We start from the raw sequence: 20,860 nt of genomic DNA on the forward strand, positions 1-20,860 counted from the left end.
ATCACAGCTACTAAGTATCTGAGTGGGATCTGAACTCAAGCTTTCCTGGCCTTAAATCCAGCATTCTATCCAGTTATCTTGATGACTTAGGGTCAGTATCAAGAGCATTTCCTTCCTCCACTACATGGCTTCTCCCCAACACTTGTCTCATTTCTCAGTGACCCCTAAAGGAGTGCCTCCACCCTCTCCTCAAATTCTAATCTACCACCCAAGGGAGAATCATCTTAGGTGCAAATTAAATTGACTAATTTAAAAGGAGGATAGCTCCAGGTGCCTAACATGCATGGGTCTCATGTTCCAAGTGTCAAGACCACTAGAAGCCCAGATGTTCCTGTAGATTCCAAATATGTTTAGATAGAATTTTGGATGACAGACTAAGGGAGACCAGGAGGTTCAGTGGATAACCCAGAACCCAAGTGTCAGGGAAAAGAGCATAGTGCTCCTGCAAGGGAAACAAGGAGGCATTTGGAGCTAGAAGAAGGTGGGTTCAAGTTCTTGCCTTGGCAAGTGTGACCCTGGGTAAGTCAGGGGTATCAGATAGAAACAGGGGCCACTAAATTGTATCCAAGCCTCCCTGTGGGAACATATTGACTTGGAAAAGCACATATTAATGCTATCTCTGTTTTACTGTATTTTTATTTATTTTGTTAAGTGTTCCCCAATGATATTTTAATCTGGTTCAGGATACTTATTTGACACTTCTGACCTGGACAACTCTTTACGACGATATAAACTGCATAGAAAGTTCTGACTCACTTTGGTGAAGGGAATTTCCTCATCTGGGAATTCTCCACAACAATAAAGCCACAAGTCCAGGTCCTATAGGTCCATGTGGAGGTATGGTGGGGATAAAGGGCCCGCTTCAGTCTTTTCCCGTTGTGCTTCTTATACGCCAGAGGACTGGTTCCTCATGCACACTCCCATATACTCTGCCCAAGGTCTGAAGGCTGACCCTTTGTTCCAGAGGCCTCAAACCCTCAGGATTCTTCCCTGTGGCAAGTGCATAGCTCTAGACCCTTTATCACCTCCTGCTAGATCTAAAGAAGAGAGGGGAGGAGAAAGGGGAAAGGGTGATGCTTTGTGTGGATCCATCCCCTCTACCATCAGTTCCCCACCTTCTTCAGGAGAGTCACACACCAAGAAAAGCAGGAAGCCCGTGTACCTGTTACCCTCTCCACCAATGCTAATGCCCAGAGCTGAGACCATGAGTTACTAACTCCCAGGGGAATGGTGGGGGGAAGGTGGGGAGACAGGGAAATGTACCTTCCCTCTCATCTCTAAGATACCACAGCGTGTCCAAGCAGGGGCAGTGACAGAAAGACTATGCAATCAATTCATATCTCCTAACCACCCCCCAGCTGTGAACTAGTGCCCCCCCCCACTTGAAGCCCAGGAGGTGGGCAAAAAGGGAGGGAGGGGAGAAGAGCTGCACAGCATCCGTCTGCTACAATTGTCTCGAAATAGAGCCAGTATTTCTCTTCAAGCGTTCCCTGGGAGGCGGCTCCACAGCTCTTTACATTCTTGACTAAACGGTTATTATAAATAACAGCAATTTAACACACACACACAAAAAAAAGCCCCCTTCTAACAGCCTCTCTAGAGCAATCACACCGGAGAGCACCTCTCCCAACAGGCGAGTCTCTGGCTCCCTACTCCTAATCCTATTCCCTACCCCCCTTCCCCAGAGACAGACACACCAAGACACTTGGCTTCAAGTTCCTTTCAAAGCTGCTCTGCCCTGCCTTCTTATTTCTGTCTCTGTTTTTTATCTCTCATTATCTGTCTCTCTGTCTCTGTCCCTGTCCTTGTCTCTGTCTCTTCTCCATCTCTCTTTCCTCTCTGTTTCTCTCTGTGTGTTTCTCTTTTTCTCTCTGTCTCTTACCCTGTCTCTCCTTTCTTTTTTCTCTCTCTCCCTCTCTCCTTGTCTTTGTCTCTCTCTTCTTTTTCTCTCTCCCTTCGTGTTTCTCTGTGTTTCTCCTTTTTCTCTCTCCCTCTGTCTCTGTCTCTCTCTCATTACCTCTCTGTCTCTCCCTCCTCTTGCCATTTCTGTCTCCTCTATCCAATTCCCACCATTGGTTCAAATTTTGCTGTTCTTCTTTCCCTTCTATTTTCCTCCTTAGCCAGAGCCTCCAATGCCCCACACTGGGAAATATGAGAGGCATTCACTCTGCTTTAAAGTAATTCCCCTGCCTCCAGTATTATCTGTGGAGCAACTGAGGCACAGTCACTGTTGTTAAGGAACCTGAGTATGAACCGGGAGAGGAGAGTTCACTGTCAGCCGCCCCAGACTTGAGGATAATCAGAGTCGATTAAAAAGTTACCTGCATCTTCTCTTCACTCCCTTTCATGTCTCTTGCTCCACCTTTCCTGTTTTCCTTTGAGTTCTCTCCTAAAATCTTCCCATTCATTTCCCCCTCCTTATCTTCTGTCCTAAATCCTTCCTAAATTCTGCCCTATTTCTCTTTCCTCTCCTTTTTTCCAAATATCTCCTGTTTCTCGACCCTCTTTCCTGTATCCCCATCACTAGAGTTCACTCCCCATTCCTTCCTCCTTCACAGTCCTATATCGTCCTTCCTCATCCCATGCCTTCTCATTCAACAAGTATTTGTCTCTCTCCTCCATCTCCATCCAACACTCCTTTCCCCTCTGTCCCCTGGACTGAGAACCAGGTCCTTCAGCCCAAACTTCAGCTTCCCTACTAACATGATCCTAATGACCTCCAGGTTTGGTCCAGCAAACCCCAGTGCATCAGCTCTCCCCCACTCAACAAAGAAAAAATTACTATGCTCCCTACCTCCCCCACCCCCAACATATTCCCCGAACCAAAGTCAGTGATAGGAAGTCAGGAGGCTGAGGTGTTTCACTATGGAAATCCATAGTTCATTAGAATAAGGGGCCATTAACACTTAGAGGGAAAGATGAGAGATGTAGAGAAGAACAGGACTCAGGGGAAAAATATTAGAGAGAAAGGTGGGGGAGGGAGAGATAAGAAGGAGGCAGAAAATTAGACCTGGAGAGAAGGGAATGAAACCAAAGCGTGTTGGGGGATGACAGGAAGGCGAAAGGTTGGGAGCCCCAGGTCCTCATTAGGAAGCAATGGAAATCATTGAGGTTGGGGTGTGAGCTTCCCCTAAACAGGATTCCTGGGTTCCCACCCACTATTCCCTGGTACTTAGGCCCAGGGCCAGTGATGGAGGAAATCCTGAATCCTGGTTTGCTGGGAGGGGGCTAAGAGGAGAAACAGAGGGTGGATGAGGGAGATAGGAAAAGGTAGGTTGCCTCTGAGAGTGAGGAAAAGCCAGTGGAAACACCCATTTGGCTGGGGAGGAGGTAGGGAAGGGAAGGGAGGCTCACTGAGGCACTGCTATTAATTATTAAAGTAAATGGGATTGTTTCCTAGCAGAGGGGCTGGACCAAAGCTGCTTACAGGAAAGTCAGCTCCCTGAGCTACTCTCAGCTCTAAGTAGCCTCCCTCTGCCCCTCCCAGCCCCTAGTACACAAATCCCTGCCCCACACATGATCTTGGAAGTCCACAATGGATGTCTTTCCTCTGACCAAAGAGGAGAGGCCTGGCTGGGACTTTGCCAAAGGAGAGGGTTCCAGATTTGGGACTCTTTCCTAGAGTGTCAGGCTTTTCAGTAGCCAGAGTGTATTTGTGTGTTGGAGGTGGAGGTGGGTACAAGGTCATGAAGGAGGGCAGATAACAAGTCCATGGAGGAGAGGAAGGGAGTCAAGGGGATGCCAGTCATGATCATCCAAGGTACAATGACCCCATTGAGGGAGAGATCCTCCCTGAGTTACAGAGAGTGGAGGGAAGATGGGTGAGTCTCTGAGGTAGAACCTGGGATAGGGAAAGTGGGAAGGAGGAAGGAGAGGGAAGGAATGGAATATTTCCCTACATAAACTCCAGATGTGGCCCTATCTTCCAAAGCAGAGTCACCAGTTAGGGACTTTGGACTACATGTCACTCTTCCTGCACATCAGTACTGAGAACCTTCCTCTATCCTCACATCCAGCTGGGGCACACACTGTCTAGGATTCTCACAGTTCCATTGCTATTCTCAGAATCACAGAAAGACTCTCTCACAATTTTCCCCCTCCCCTAATCAACCTCATCTCTTTTTCTTTGAGGCTCTTCCATTCTGACTCAGATATGGCCCTCTTCTGCATCTCTACCCCACCATGGAGAAGTTGGGGCCATTGGGCTCTGTTGGGATGTCAGGCAGCCCCATTTGTGTAATCAAGACCTAAGAACAGTTAACAGCCTGGGAGCCAGGAGAAGGGCACCTGCCCTACACATGATCAGAACCAGGGTAGGAAGGATCCCTTCAAGTTGAATGGATTCCTCTGGCAGAAATTCCCTTTCCTTTTTGAATTCTTCCAATAAAATTCATCAGGTACTCCATTCAATGCCAGCTGCTCCAAAAGTCTTGTGCTTATAGGGGAAACAAAGATGGAGACTTGAAATCACATGTTCTGGAGATCCATTGAAGGAAGTGGGGAGATATAGCCTGAAGAAGAGGACACTTGGGCATGTGATCACTGTCTTTATTGTCACGTTTGCTCTGCTTGGCCCCAGAGCACAGAACAACCACCAATGAGCAGAAGTTCCAGGGGGGCCAATTTGGCTTGATATAAGAAAGAACATATAACAAAAGGAGCCATTTGAAAATGGAAGGGGCAGGTAGGAAGGTCCCAATTACTGGCAGTTGTCAGTTGGGAAGGTAACATGGTGCCATACTTCAGCTAAGTGACTCCTCAAGTCACTTCCAGTTCAAAGAGTTGATGGTTTCCTGCCCTCATGGAGTTTTTGGTATAGTAATAAGACAGAGACAAAACAAAATAACTAGATTCCAAGGCAGAATATGAGAAGTACCACAAGATAAGATTAAAGTGTTCTGAAAGTTCAGAGGTACAAGTGATCACTTCCAGTGGGGCTGAGGAATCCAGGAAGACTTCCTGGAAGAAATCACATTTGGCCTTGGGAAAAAAAAAGGAAGGAATTTTGAGTGTGGAGAGGATATTTTAGGCAGAGGGGAGAGGAAGGGACACAGTTTATCTGGGAAATGGCAAGTAGTGCAGTTTGGTTGGAATGTAGGATAAGGACACATATTAGATTTGGATTTACATAGATTAGGCTGGAAGGGACTACAGAGGTCATCTAGATGCAGACCTCTTGTTTTACAGATAAGGAAACCGAGGTCTATCAAAGTTACACAGATCATAGGTAACAAAGGCAGGATTTGGATCCAGGTCCTCTAGTGCCACAGCCAGCATCCTTTCTGCTATACCATGATGTGAAGGGAAGTGGCAGAACACAGAGCTAGAAAGACAGGCTGGGGCCACATTGTGAAGGTCTTTAAATGCCAAGCATTTGGACCTTGTCTTTTAGGCAGTGAGGAAAGATGATGAAGGCTTATTGGAGGCAGGTAGCAGGGGGCGTAGAGAGAAGGGCCAGATGTGAGAGTCATTACAAAGGACAGGCTCTGCTAAGTGATTGGGTGGGGGAGGAGTCAGGGATCACTTCAAAGTTTTGAGCCTGAGGGACGGGGAGAACATTGGTACCACGGACAGAAATGAGTCAGGAGAAAAAGCAGATGCGAGACCTTGGGGAGTGATATGTTCACTTTGAAGAGTCAAAGAAATTTATGAGAAAGATGAGGTTGTAGCTTAGGGCAGGACTGGGAATATAGATTTGGGAGAATGAGAAGTATTTATTTCTACCTGCCACTCTCCCACCCCTGTTAATGAGGCAACTAGGTGGCACAGTGGATAAAGCAATGGACTTGGAGTAAGGAAGAGCTGAGTTTGAATCCTTAATGAAACACAAGCTGTATGACCCTTGAAAAGTCCCTTAGCCTTTCTCAGCCTCAATTTCCTCACCTGTAATGGGGTAACACTTACCTCTCAAGGTTGTTGTGAGGGTCAAATGAGATAACATATGTCACCTCTTTGTACACCTTAAAGCAATACATCAATACTAGCCATTTCTACCAGGGCAGTGCTGCTGCTACCAAGACTGATCTCTGGGTTCTTCTGAACTCCCCAGCCATTTTGGATGGGATAGACAGCTTTTTATTAAAGCTGCAACAAAGCTGAAGTATTTTTTAAAGAACTTATGCAGAGTGGGGGGAACAAAACAGGACCAAAAAATTTACAAAATTATGGGCTGACAGGGCTTTTTCCTAAAGTAAGGATGGCCTCTTTTCCCAGGTCAGGATGGCATTTTAGCCCACATTTATACTCCTCCCTTCAACTGTTTCTGGAGTGGTGGAGAAGAAAGTCAGACTACAAATGGCCAAGAAATCAAAGTCAGTTAGTGAATAGTAAAGAAATGGAGTCAGGGAAGAGAGACTGCTCTCTCTAGAAATGTGGTGGTAAAATGAAGGCGTGGGCAAGACCAGTCTCACTTGAGGGAGTAGCTGGGCTGAGGGGAGGATTTCTTTTTCAATTCAGAGAGACCTGAGTATATTGGTAGAAAAATAGGAAAAAGCTCGTGGAGAGGGTAAGGACACTTGAAGGAGGCAAGGACCCCAATTCTGACCCCTTTAGGGAAGGAGACTGGATACTATGGGCGTCCCAGAAGTGATGAGAACAAAGGGGGAAGGGCAAAACTTGAACCCACTCTATCTGCTGTGAGGGCCTTTGGACATGGGAGCCAGCCCAGACTCAGAGAGGCTTCTTAGTTGCCTCTACTTATTATAACGTCTCACATTTATATATCATGTCAGAATTTGCAAAGTACCTACCCACAACACATTTTCTTATTTGATCCTCACAAAAACCAGGTAGGGGCAGAGCAAACATTGTTATTTTTACTTTACAAAAGAGTTAACAGGGTCTCAGGGAGCTTAAATGTCCCCAGGTCAACCAGCTAATAAAGCCACAGCTTTGGAGTAAAGATTCAGAGGTTTTTTCTGCTCTAGCCTACGGCCTCATTCTTCCATGATGCACTGAATTCCTCCAAACCCAACACACCTCCTGGAGGACAGGCCTCAGCGGATTGTAGGCAATGCCCCAAATCAGCCTACCAACCCTTTCACAGGTTTCTTCTGCCAGTGCAATGTACTCACAAAAAGATGGATTCTCACTCCTCATCCCTGTCTCTGTAGTCTCCATTGCCCTAGGTCACATTCATCCTGAGAGTTCTTTCAACAGCAGATATATACAACATGAGTGGAGATGCAGACATGCATGTGAAAAACATGGTGGCAGACACCCAAAACTGCATGTGCCGAGCACAGAAGAACGTGAACTATCCCTGAACACCCCATAGCTAAGCTGAATTTCCCACCCATCCCTTTCCCCCATCCTCTAAAGGTTATCTGGGAGAAACAGAAAAGTTGTTTGTGGGAAAGGAGGGGTGGAGTGGGATGGGGTGCTGAAGCGGAATGTACTTCTCAGGAGATGCTGGGGGAGGCAGCTGGCTAGCTAGGATCAGGGGACTGGGCACCTGGGACCAGTGCCAAGGGCACCAAATAGATATTAAGTCAGGTATTTGGGGGTTGGATAGGAAGGGGAAAGATGAAAAATCCAAATGTTAGCATCCCTCTCCCTTCCCCCCCCACAAGTGTTCCCTTCCCCCACCCAACTCATTCTGCCAGCCCTGGACAACATCAAGGAAAAAGAAAAAGTCTTCTTTAATCCTTTCAAGACTAGCATATGAAAGCAAGTCTTGCTAAGAGAGAAACATAAACGTAACCAGACACCCATTCTCATACATACAAAAGCTTCTCTGGTCCTGAAGAGAGGGGTCCAAGTTTGCTCACAGATTCACCCCACCGCCACCACCTACACCATGCACATAGACAGTCTCCCTCTTACACATCAGCTCTCCAGATCACTTAATCCTGGGGTGAATGGGGATGGAGGAGGGAGAGCAAAAAAGGAAGGAAACAGAGGCTTATCTTGAATGTAAAGCCAAGTAGGTATGCACTTGTTTGTATATGTGACACCTAGCATGTATGTCTACAGTAATGTGACTTCTGTGAGGCTGAGTGATCGTGAATATGTATGAGTAAGTATAAAAGGGGGTAACTGTGGCAGGATGAGCCAGGGAGAAAGGGAGAGAACTGAATGTAGCTACATGAGAGTGGAGGCTCACATGTGGGGGACAACTGATGTACCTGTATGCAAAGATGTCCATGGATCTGGGTAACAGTTGGCACAGCCAGCCACCGAAGTCAGGAGGGAAAGGCAGGGAAACTCCAACCAGTCTTCAGAAAGCATTAAGGATCTAGCCCCAAATCACCATCCTGTCTCCACCCCCCAGCTCAAAGCTGCCACTGGTCCCTATGAGCATCCCTCTGCCTCTTCCTACTGGTCACTCTCTGCATATCTAGCTCCCATGCTCACTAACTGCAGGAGAGCATTTGTTTCCCTTCTCTCTCAAGACCCCAGAGCTCAGGTAAAACCCCAACCAGAGAGGAGACAAGCTGACCCAAGCAAAAAGTTAGAATAGGGCTTGGGTGGGGAGCGATTTAGAGGAGATACTAGCCAAGGAGCCACAGGGCTCCTTATAGGGATGCAGCTCTCCTAAGCTCAGGCAGAACCTGCTACAAACAGCACCAGAAGAGGCCTTGAAAACCTTGATTTGTTTGCTGCAAATCCCAAATCTTTTTTTCCAGCTGCAAAAAGCATCCATGTGAAAAATGATGTCTGTCCCGTCTCCTCCCTTCCCTCCTATTCCTCAGTCTCCATCTCCCCTAAGTCTGCCTTTCTGCCTTCTCACTTTCCAAGCCATTGAGTCTCCTGAGTAGGTGGTATATGGGTGTCAAGATTCCTGGAGGGGTTCTCATTGGCTGGGAGTCCAACAGCTTTAGCTCCCTGACACCCTCCCATCCTCCCTGCCCCAGCACCAACACCCCCCCCCCCTTCCCCAACCAACCCAGGAAGCATTGGGAAGGCCATTGGAACGAAGAACTTCAAAAGAGAAGGCAGAAACTGGAAAGGGAGAACAGGCGGTGTGTCCTAACAGGCTCCTTCAACCCCCCCACCCCTCTAAGGATGGAGGAGGGGATGGGAGTAGGAGCAGAACTGAGGGTGAAGGAAGGGCTGTCACAAGCTTAATTCAGGAATCCTCTGGGACCCTGTCCATTCTCACTACATGGAAGCAAGGGGTCATGAAACCGAAGGCAAGGACTAGGGAAAGCTGACTTCTCTTCCTCTCCTTCCACATCCAACCCACATGCTACTGCTCCAAATGCCAGCGTCGGGCGGGAGGGTTAGCCAAGGTTGGTACCCAGACCCAACCAGATTCTCGCACAACTTCGAGAGCAGAATTAGGGGAACAGGGCTAGGGGGGGAAACAAGTGAGGGAAAGGCAGCAGAGAAGGAAAGAGAGAGCAAGACGAATTGGAGACGGAGCAAGAGAGAACAGGGGGACGTGGGCGAGTGAAAGGTATGGGAAGCAAGGCTCTGTGATGTTCTCGGGGACTCGGCTGTTCCTCCCCATCCCAGTAACGATCCAGGGCCAGTCCTGCTCTCTGCTCTTCGCTGCCCCTCCGGGCTAGACTCCCGTCATTCAGTACGACTCACCTCTGCGCTGCGGTGGTGGCGTCCAAGATTCCAGTGCCCTGCATCCAGGAGCGCACCGAGCCGAGGCCGGCAGGGAGCGGCTCCTCTTTCAGGCTGAGCCCTCCTCGGGGCAAGGAGTCCTGCATGGAGAACATGGGACCGCGCTGCAGGCGCCGCTCTGCCTGGCGCCCCGACGGCCCGCACACCGAGCTCCGACGAAGTTGGGGAATAGTCCCCACCCCCACCCAGTATAGCCGAGTCTAGGCTGGACCGGACCAGGCCGGGCCGGGCAAGAGAGCAGCAGCGGGACGCGCCCGATTCGCGACGGCTTCTCCGCTGGCCCCAGCTCAGTGAGAGCTTGGCTCCCCGGGCCGCTCCCTCGGAGAAAGCCGACCCGCTAACAGCAGCGCGGCCTCCCCCCCCCCACTTGCACTGGGGGGCGGGGAGACAGAGGGATTCCCCCGCGGCCACTCGCCGCGAGGGGGGCCCGGAGCAGGGGAAGCAGTGGAGAACTGGAGGGGAGGGGAGAAGCAGCAGGGAGGACCTCCCAGGGCAGCGATGCGAAGGCACAGGAGTCAGGGGAAGAGACTCCGGTTGAGCTGCGAAGTGACGATCTCAGTGCTGGGCAAAGGGAACACCCAAAGAGGGCTCCGGGCGAGGGGCAAAGTGGGGACACTGGGAGTGACACAAAGTGGGGACCCCGAGAGCTTTGTAAAGTGGGGAACCCCGAAAACTCGAAGCAAAGTGGGCAATCCGCGGGCGACGCCAAGTGAGGCTCTCAGGAGTGATGCAGAGAGGGGCTGGCTGAGTTGAGGCGCAGGAGCCCAGCAGGGAGGTTTGCGGCGGTTTGGCAGCAGTCGGGGATGCGAGAGAAGGAAGCAGCGCTAGGGAGGTGGAGGGGAGAAGGCAGAGGGGAGACGGGCGCAGAGCGGGGCCGGGCAGGGCAGGGCAGCGCAGGGCGGACAGGGCAGAGCGGGGCAGGGCAGCGCAAGGCAGCGCAGAGCGGGGCAGCGCAGCGCAGGGCGGACGGGGCCGGGCAGGGGAGGACAGAGCGGCGGGCCTCGCAGGGCTGCCTGGCGCGCCGAGTGCGGAGCGCTGATTACCATCCGGAAGGCGGAGGCAGCGGGAGCGGAGCTCGGCGGCGGCGGCGGCGGCAGGAGCAGCAGCAGCCGCGCGTCCCGGGGGAGCGAGGGGGGGGACTCAAGCCCGCCGAGGCCGCCGCCGCTGCCCGGGCCCCGCCCGCCCCGTCGTCCGGGCCCCTCCACCCCGCTCGGGAACACCTGGAGCAGTAGCAGCAGCAGTCCGGCCGGCTCGCCCCGGGCCCCGGCCCCGGCCCCGGCCCCGGCCCCGGCGCCTCCCGCGGGCCCCGGGCCGACCCCCCTCCGCGGCCGCCGCCCGCCGCTCCCGGGGGCCTGGCCGCGGGCCCGGGCCATCCCGCCGCCGCCGCCGCCGCCGCCGCCGCCGCCGCCGCTCCCTGGGGAGCAGGGAGGGAGGAGGGAGGAGGGAGGGAGAGGGAGCGCCGGGCCCAGGGGACTGGGGGGTGGGAGGGGGGCGGGGGCGGGGCGGCCGGGCCGAGGGGCGGCCGGGGACGTGACATCATTGGGGGAGGAGCGGGAGGGCCAGGGGCGGGAGATGGGGCTTGGGGCCTGGGGCTGGGGCCAGAGCCCGGCCCAGGCCAGGGGGGCGCCTGGGGAAGGAGCCAGCCCGCCCAGATGCCTTTGGCCAGGGGCGAGGAGACCAGGCCGTTGGGGAGCAGTCTGGGAGGTGGGAGCGTAAGCCAGTAATGGAAAGGATAGAGGGATGGAGAAGGAGAATAGAGGGACCGCGCAGGGTGGGGGAAAGGAGGGTAGACAGGAACCAATTCTACAGCAGGAGGACAGCTAAGGGGTTGGGGGATGGGAGGGGGGCAGAGGACTCACATAGCTGGTAGCATAAGGACAGGGACTGTGGCCAGAGAAGGAAGACACTAAACAGAGGATGAATGGGGCGGGGGGGGGGGGGGGGGGGGGAGTTAAGAACAAAGGATCCCACTGAAAGGATCAAGGGTCCCACTGAAAACGGAAGAGGACAGCTAGTTGGAGACCATGAGGGCGAGAATGGAAGGGACGGGTGGTCTGCACATAAACGCATTGTGGCCTAAAGTAAGGAGAAATTAGCTTGGGAACAGGTTCAGCCTGAACTCGTGGTTTGGGGAATGCGAGAAACTTTGCCCCCAAGGAATCCAGGAAAAGCAACCTCAGTAATGTCCCCCCTGTCCCCACCCAGTAGGATGGAGCTAAATCATAACCCTCTTATTACCCAATGGAATGTAGCTCATTCCCAACACATCTATATACATACATACATACATACATACACACACCCCACTCTTGTCCAATAGCATAATGGTCAGTCACACACACCCCCTCCTTCAACCAGTAAGAATGAAGTTCATTTACCAGCCCCTTCCCACCCAGTAAGGATGGAGTTCAGTTATACCATCACCCAATTCATCCAATAGCTTAGTCAAGCCACCTCTCACCCAATGCAAAGGAGTTTAATCTCACTCACCTTTCACCCACCTCCCAATGGTAGCTCAATTACACACAACCTTTCCACCCAAGGGGATGGATTAGTCATGTCCATCTCCTTCTCAATGGAATGGAGGACATTTATACATACAATACTGACACTCTTTGGGATCAAGTCAGTCGCACACAATCCTCTCAACCCAAAGGGACGCATTTCAGCTGAGCCTAGTGGAATCAAGTTCAGTCATACCATTGGGACAAACGAATGAAACTTAGGCACACACATACTCTCTCACCCAATGAATGGAGCTCAGTTATCAACACAGTTCTCTCACCCAATGGAAGAGAATTCAATCACATTCACTTCTTACTCAATGAGATGGAAGCTCAGTGACACATACCTCTCAATGAAATGGCTTAGTCATACCCACCTCAGTAGGATGGAGTTCAGTTACACACATATACCCTCTGCCCATTGGAATGGAGGTCAGTTACATACACAGTCCTCAGCCTAATGGGATGGAGGTCAATTATACATAGCTCTTTAATCCAATGGAAAGTTCAGTCACATAACTCACCCAATTAATTGATTCTATGGAATTTAGGTAAAGCCCTATCTAATACATGCAAATTCAACCAAGGAGCCAAGTAACTTTTTAAAATTTAATTTATTTATTGTTACATTTTAAGTTCTGAACTGTCATCCTCCCTTCCACTTCACTCTATAAAAGGCCACCATTAGACACAAATATATATATATATAAAACCATATTATACATACTTCTATTTATTAGTTCTTTCTCTGGAGGCACATAGCATTTCCCTCATAGGGCCTTTGTAGTTGACTGAAGTGTTTATAATACTCAGAATAACTTAGTCATTCAAAATTGTTCTCAGAACAAAGGGTGCATGTTACTGTATGCAATAGTCTCTTGGCTCTGCTCATTTCACTCTTCACTATTTCATTCAAGTCTTTCAATATTTTGTCTAAAATCAACCTGCTCCTCATTTCTTACAGCACAGTAGTATTCCATCACCATCATATACCACAACTTGTTGAGCCATTTCTCAATTGATGAGCATCCCCTCAGTTTCCAGTTTTTGTCACCACAAAGACAGCTGCTATAAATATTTTAGAACATGTAAGTTTTTTACTTTTTTTCCTGATCATCTTGGGAAACAGACTAATAGTGATATTTCTGGGTCAAAGGATATACAGTTTTATAACTCATTGGGCATCATTCCAGGTTGCTCTCTAAAATAGTTGGATCAGTTCACAGTTCCACAGCCAAATATTTCTTCTCAATAATGTCTGCTCATTTCTTCAAAGAATTGCATGATCCAGAATGATTAATAATATGAAAATAACAGAAATACCATCCTGTCAAACAGTTTTAATAACTCCCATTTATATAGTTCTTTAAATCTGACAAAGTGCTTTTTAATAAACGACATATAAGGTGGTTAGTTCAAGTATTTTACAGGTGAAGGACCTGAGTCTCAGTGACTTGTTCATGGTGACACTGTTCATAAGTGGCAGAACCTGATCTCAACACCAGGTCTTAAAATTCCAAGTCCAATGTCCCTTCCACATTGTTTCTAAAATGGTGCACTCAAGATGTTTGTTTTGTAATGGACCATGTGCCCAAACATTCCAGTTTGCTCTAATAATTTGTTATCATCCATGAATTTGTCTAGGGTTTCCTTGTACTCAGTTATATTTTTCAATCTAAATACTACCTCTCAGAGCAGCAAGTTCTATCATTTGTACAGTTTATCCAAAAATAGCATGTTGTCATTCAGTCGCGTCTAACTCTCCATGACCACATTTGGAGTTTTCTTGGCGTAGTTTGCCTTTTCTTTCTCCAGCTCATTTTACTGATGAGGAGACTGAGGCAAACAGGATTAAATGATTTGCCCAGGGTCACACAGCTAGTAAGTGTCTGAGACTGGATTTGAACTCAGGAAAATGAGTCTTCCTGACTCCAGGCCCAGCACTCAATGCACTATGGTGCCACTCAGTTGCAAAAATAGCATACATGCTGTAAGAGTATAGGTCTTTCATCGAAAAGGAGCCAGAAGAGTAACTGCAAAAAATGTCCAGGTGATAATTTTATGAGGTACAAATTAGTTGTATGAATTTTAAAATCAAAAAGAAATAGAATGAAGAATAATGAGACCATGCCTCGGTCAGTTCATTATACCAAGGGGACAGACTCAAAGGGGAGCCCAGATTCTGTTAAATGGAGGAGCAGCATGGAACTGAAGAAAAAGGAGTTGAAAGAAGCCAAAGCTATAGAACCAAAACACTTCTAAAGCTGGGGGCTCAAAGCTAGCAAAAAACAAAACTAAACTAAAGAAAGTTACATATCTTTTTACACTTCTTCTGGATTGGAGAAGGGATATTTATAACGAGAAACCTGCTGGACCAACAATCAGTAGTAGAGTGAAGCGCACCATTTCCATGAATGCTGCTACAAGTGGGAGTTTGTCTAGGGATGTTTTTCAAACTGTACAGTTGCAAAAGGGTAGGGCTCCTTAAATGTAGGGACTATTTCATCTTTGTCTTTGTATCTCCAGTGCCTAGTACCTTATAGGCACTTAATTAGTGTTTTTGATTAACTGTTGATTGATCCACCATCCTCTACCCTTTCATCTACTTTCCCCTTGTCTTTTCAAAACTCATGCCTTGCAAAACCCTGGAATACCTCTACAATCTACCTTCTCTTTTCCTATTCAAGTGCCACTGAATGCTGCTGGAGAAAGTCACACAATCATGTTGACTGAGTCTGTTACAAGTTTATGTTGTCTAATCTCAACTGTGCCATAAATACTGTCTGGTAATCCTTTTATTTTCCCTTGATTGACTATTACAGTCTCTGAAAGAGTGTTTCCAAAGTTGCTCTTCTTGCCTCAAGCCTCCTGCACCATTTTTCTTCCCATGCCTCCAAGTTGAGGAGTTCTGCCTTCTAATTTACTAAGAAAATTGAGGCCAACGTCCAATAGCTCCTTATCCTTCCCTACTATGTATCTTAAAACTCCTCTAATAGCTTTTACATGATTCTTTTTTTCTTTTATACCAGTCTTAGAGAAAGCAGTAGGCACTGTCCTTTTCTATTGGCTGTCTCTATCAGCAGCCCCACCATACTCACAGTCACCTGAGTACAACCTCTGACTTCTCCCTCTCCCTCATTCCCTATCCCAGTCAATTTCCAATTCCCATCGGTTCTTTACTCGTAACATCTCTCATATCCAGAGGAGTACTGGAGCCACTTAGTATCAGTCAATTGTTCTATCTTCAGCATGAGCATTTACACTTAGGAAATCAGCAAAAGATATAAATCAAGGTTTGATTTGTTATTTTTTTCATTGTCTAGACTTTAAAAAGTTATCGAGATAATGTTAATTGTGCAAATTTAACTTAAAAATGTTATATGTCCTGTTCTATTCAGAAAGCCAGTGGTCAAGCATTTACCAGCACAATATTTGCATCAGATCTTTCCATGATATACTAGCTAGTGCTAGTACCCTAACCCAGCCTTTCATCAGCTCACAGCTGTATCATCGTAACAGACTCCTAGATGGCTTACTTACTTCCTTTTCTACCTCTCCAATTCACCCTGCATATTGTTGCCACATTAATCTTCAAGCTTTCCTCATGCCTTCTATTTGAAAACTTTCAGTAGCTTCCTATCTCCTACAACATCAAGTCTAAACTGCTCTGCTTCTATAAGTTGATGTTCCCTGTGCACCTAACCAACTTCATTTCCAGTTAACAGTAAGCTTCTTTAATCAGGACTCCTCTGTACCTTGAAAATTCTATCCTCACTATTTTCAACTGGAATGCCTTCTCTGCTCTCTTCTGCCTGCCCAAATCCTACTCATCCCTTGGGGACCAACTCAACTCTCACCACTTCCACAAAACATTTCCTGCTTATTGGTTCCACCACAATGTATTTGTATGTGCTCAGACTGCAACATTATTTCCTTGGTGTAGGGAACCACCATCGGTGATAAAATGCCCTCTTCCAATGAAATTCATGACTGTTCTACAACTTTTGGTTCTAAGAGAGTAATAGTACGTGTGTTCAACTGAGTCATCACTGTTGCATAGGAATCTTTTTTATTCTCCTCTAATTAACTCTATTACAATTCCCATGGCATCTGTTTCAAAACTTCTCTTCTGTCCTCAAGTTTCCCATGCCACTAGCTCCCTGGATCCCTCTCAGCAGAGGAATCCCTTGCCTCTTGCCTTGCCGAGAAAAACAGAAGTCATCTATTTGTGAACAGCCTCTTTTCCCTTTACCGCAAAACTCCTTGACTTATTCCCTAATCTCTCCTGATTCCAGGCATTTCTACTGGTTGTCCTGAACATCTGTAATGCTCTCTCTCCTCATTTCTACCTCCTGGCTTCCTTACCTTCTTTTAGGTCACAATTAAAATCCCATCTTCTATAGTAAGCCTTTCCCAACCCCTTGTTTCCAGTACCTTCCTTCTGTTAATTATTTCCTGTTTATTTTGTACATAGCTTGCTTGTACATATTTACTCATTATCTTCTCTTTGGTGAGCTTCTTGAGGGCACAGATTGGCTTTTGTCTCTTTTTTATATTCCCAGAGCATAGCACAGTGCCTAACAGAGAGTAGGAGCTGACTAAATGTTTATTGACTGATGGAACCCATCTCTCCCTCCTAAACCCAGCTCTTCACTGACATTTTCTCTTTCTATTGAGACACCACCATTCTCCCTGTCACTCATATCTGAAACTTCAATGTCATCATTGGTTCTGCCTTCTTTCTCTGGTGCCCCTCTGCCCCACAGTTAGTCAGTTGCCAAATCTTGTCAATTCTATCTTCACATCATTTCTTACATCTGTTCTCTTCTTTCCCTTCCACAACTACCACCCTGGCTCAGATAACCATCCCTCCTTACCTGACCAACTGCAGTAACCTTTTCATTGATCTCCCTGAATCGTCCACGGAGTTGTCAAATTACTGTCTGAGCATGTCATCCCTCTGCTCTCCAGCAGTCCCTCTATTGCATCCAAGATAAAATAGCAACTCCTCAACTTGGTCTTTCAAGCTCTTCACAGTGTAGTTCCAGCCTACTTTTCCAGAATTATTATGCTCTATTTTCCAACCACACTGGTCTATTTGCTATTTCATGAACTCAAATCGCCCATTTACCATCTCCGTACTGTGGCATGGGCTGTCCCCCTGCTTAGAATGCATTCCCTCCTCACCTCCACTTCATTTCTTTCATGCTTCAGCTCAAGTCTCCTTCCAGAGACATAACACCACATCGGATCTTTTGAAAAGTTCCACTTCTCAAGATAGTGTGATCTTTGATCACTGCCCTTATGACAGACCTTGCCTGGCCCTTAAGCTCTTTGCTCGTCTCTGTCCCTTTAACCCCTAAAGAACTAGAAAGTCCAGAAGAAAAAGCAGTACTTGCTGCTTTTAGAAACTGTTGCAGCAAGTGCTAGAAGTGTAAAGATAATTGACAATACACAGTAACAAACAATAATGAAGATGTGGACTCTTTTATCTCTAAACTCTTGTTCCCAATCCTGGGATCCTCGCTACCAAATGAGGGATGAGCTTGAGAGTCAGAAGAGATCAATTCCAACTGGGGTGATCATGGAAAGCTGTGCCAGGGAGATGTTGCATCAGTTGAATTTTAAATGATGGGAAGGATTCAGATAGATGGACAAGAGAGGGGAGGACATTTAATGCAGTGGGAAGCACATAAGCAAAATAGACAGGTGAGAAAATGCAACATATGTTCTGTAGGTAATAAATAAACCAGTTAGTTGAAGTGAAGACTTTGTATAGAAAATGAAGCTGAAAGGGTGGTATGGGAACAGACTACGAAGGGTTTGAATACCAGGTGAATGCGCTTGAATTTTACCTTTTAGGGGAGCCAGTGAAAATTTTAGAATAGCTGTGACAGCTTGGAAACTCTGTTTGAGGAAGATTGTTCTGGCTATACATTGGTCTCGTTACTCCAACTATATTGTAAACTCATCGAGGGCAAGAATGAGCCTTTATCTGTAGCCTCTGTAATTGTTAGTGTAAGAGAATACACTTAATAGATTTTGACAATGTTTTCTTAATGAAAAAGGTATGATCTAAGACCTATATGAAACACAAATATTTGAAAAATACTAAGAACGCAGCCTGCAGAAAAAAGGCACTTGGGTAACAAGGTAAAGAGGATGTGTTTTTCAGAAGCTAATTTGAATATTACTGATTTAAGAACTTTGGAGTTAATAGTTGGGAAACCGAAAACTGCAGAATTGTTTTGTGATTATCAGACAAATGTTCATTGCCGCATTATGGCTTAGCCAGAATAAACGATGATTTGGTTAATTCATTTAAGCTAGAAGTGAGATCTCTCACTGAAGGACTATGAACCAAGAAGGGTAGGATGAGAAAAGATCTGAGTCTGGTAGAAGAAAAAACTTGATCTCTTCCTCCTCTTACCTTGTCCTCCTTCTTTCTTCTCCATTGCCTCCTGCTGCTTGGGAGCAGGCAGCACAAACCCAAACCCAGACCCCTTCAGAACCCTCCCAAGGAAGCAGAACTTGAAAAGCCCTGCAAATCTCAGGCTAGGGGTCTCTCCTCTCTCTCTCTGAAAGAGTGTAGCGCAACCTTGACAATGAAGAGAAGTGATCTGTCTGGTTTCTCAGTGGAGCAGTCCAGTCATGAAGGAGCCTAGCTTAGCAGTAAAATTTTCCATCCAACAGTGACACCATGACTGTCGATGAAAATTTGTGCAGACTGCTTCTGAGGAAAAGAAAGGACCTTAAGTCCCGCAGTTCTGGAATTGTAATTTGCCCTGAGCCCATGTTTTCCCTACACATGTGCCTCACTACCCTAGTAATTTCAGTTTGTTCCCACTCTCTCTGACAGACACTGTAATGTTTTGGGAGGCAATGCACATCAGGTTTATGGGATGTTCTAATTATTCTTTCTTTGCCTTCTGTTTAGTTGTTTTGATTAAGATTTCATGGAGTCAGGTGACTGATCTGTTAAATGAGCATACCAGTAAGGGCTTGGGAGCTACAGCACAGATAGAGTAACCAGAGTTATTCCCCCTAGAACTCTGAGAGAGTTAGTTGTAGCATCTGCCACCCCTCTGGGAAAAGCACAACCTGCTAGAGTGGGTGCAAGTTGGGTGAGCTCTCCAGTCCAGAGAAAGAAAGGACCTCAAGAAAAGGGTGTTGTGCCGTTAGCAAAGGCCAGGGCACACCTAAGGTGCCAGTGATTGATTGATTAATGAAGACTCTCAGGGTTTCCAAAAGTCAGTCTCATCTACTTTAGTTTCACCAAGATCTAATCCTGCTACAAAACTTGTGGGACATGTGTTCACTTTTGTCTCGATTATTGCTGACTCCTTTAAGCGTAGCTGTCATATAGGTTAGAACTAAATCAAAGAATTTGGAGTGCAGTCTCTGTTAGTCACCAGATGGGATTCTACTTGTACTGTTGGTTCTTCACAGTATAAGGCAAGCAGCACTTACCTTTCAGTAAGCTGCAATGTCCCCTCTCACCACTAGAAGACATCTGAAACCTGGACCATCTCCCTTAATGGTAGCCAGAGGCTATTGCATTTCCCTGTAATCACCACTATCACCGCCATCAGCATCAGCATCATCAATATAATGATTATGTACCAAAGGGCAACTAGGTGGCACAGTGGATAGAGTGTTGAGCCTAGAGTCAGGAAGACCCGAGTTCCAATCTGGCCTCAGACACTTACTAGCTGTGTGACCCTGTGCAAATCACTTAACCCTGTCTACCTCAGTTCCCTTATATGTAAAATAATCTGGAGAAAGAAATGGCAAAGCACTCCAGTATCTTTGCCAAGAAAACTTCAAATGGAGTCACAAAGAGTCTGAAATGACTGAACAGCAAGAACTGTGCAGAGCATTTTGCCAATATTATCTCATTTGATCCTCCCAACAACCTTATCTTACAGTTGAGGAAACTGAGACGAAGTGACTTGGACAATGTCACACAGCTAGTAATTATCTGAGGCCAGATTTGAACTCAGGTCTTCCTGACGCCTGGCCCAATGCTCCACCTAGCTGCCTCTCACCACCTACCCCCTTGTCTATGCCACTGCCCCACAAATTCACACCCAGAGACAATCAATAAAATATTAAAGAGGAATTTTTATCATAGTTCTCCTTTCACCTCTTAGAATATTTCATTCTCAGTTTCTCTCCCATGTAGCACATGGATTACAGCTATTTTAATATACATGAAATTAAAGTATAAGTAGAGATGTATTAAGATGGGCCCTCATTTATTCATCTCAGTATAAAAACAGAACCTACTTCATGGGGTTGTTGTGAAGATCAGATAAGATTATATTTGCAAAGTGCTAAGCACTATGCCTAGCACATAGTGTGTGTTCAATCCTTCATTGCCAAAGATGACCACGCCATCAGAGAAATGATGACATGACTTGCACTTGACTTTGTTTTGAGTGAGGGAGGGCTGTGCAGGTCACCAGCCTCACTTCTCCTCCAGAGCCACCTGAATCCAGTGATCAGATATTCATCAGGATGACTGGAGATGACCCAGGAGGAGGCAATTGGGGTTAAGTGACTTGCCCAAGGTCACACAGCTAGTGAGTGTCAAGTGTCTGAGGTGAGATTTGAACTCAGGTTCTCCTGACTCCTGCACTGGCGCTCTATCCACTGCACCACTTAGCTGCCTAAGATTAAGTCACTTGTGCACAATCAGGATTTGAGTTCAGATCCTCCTGACTCCAGGGCCAGCACTCTAACCACTGCACCACCTAGCTGCACACCTAGCACATAGT

At 47.2% G+C, this 20,860-nt stretch overlaps 1 protein-coding gene across 2 annotated transcripts in view; it reads right to left on the reverse strand.

Annotated features, from left to right (window-relative positions):
• The window catches only part of EBF4 (EBF family member 4), a 100,253-nt gene extending 89,304 nt beyond the window's left edge, over nt 1-10,949 (reverse strand). For both annotated transcript variants that reach the window (XM_072619816.1, XM_072619815.1), the window contains exons 1-2: nt 10,620-10,949; nt 9,538-9,656 (exon numbers count right to left, since the gene is read on the reverse strand). In XM_072619816.1, the coding sequence (XP_072475917.1) occupies nt 9,538-9,656; nt 10,620-10,949 (449 nt within the window). The remainder of the gene's footprint in view (nt 1-9,537; nt 9,657-10,619) is intronic.
• Between the last annotated feature and the right edge of the window lie 9,911 nt (nt 10,950-20,860).

The sequence above is a fragment of the Notamacropus eugenii genome, chromosome 6, assembly GCF_028372415.1.
Source record: "Notamacropus eugenii isolate mMacEug1 chromosome 6, mMacEug1.pri_v2, whole genome shotgun sequence".
Taxonomy (NCBI): domain Eukaryota; kingdom Metazoa; phylum Chordata; class Mammalia; order Diprotodontia; family Macropodidae; genus Notamacropus; species Notamacropus eugenii.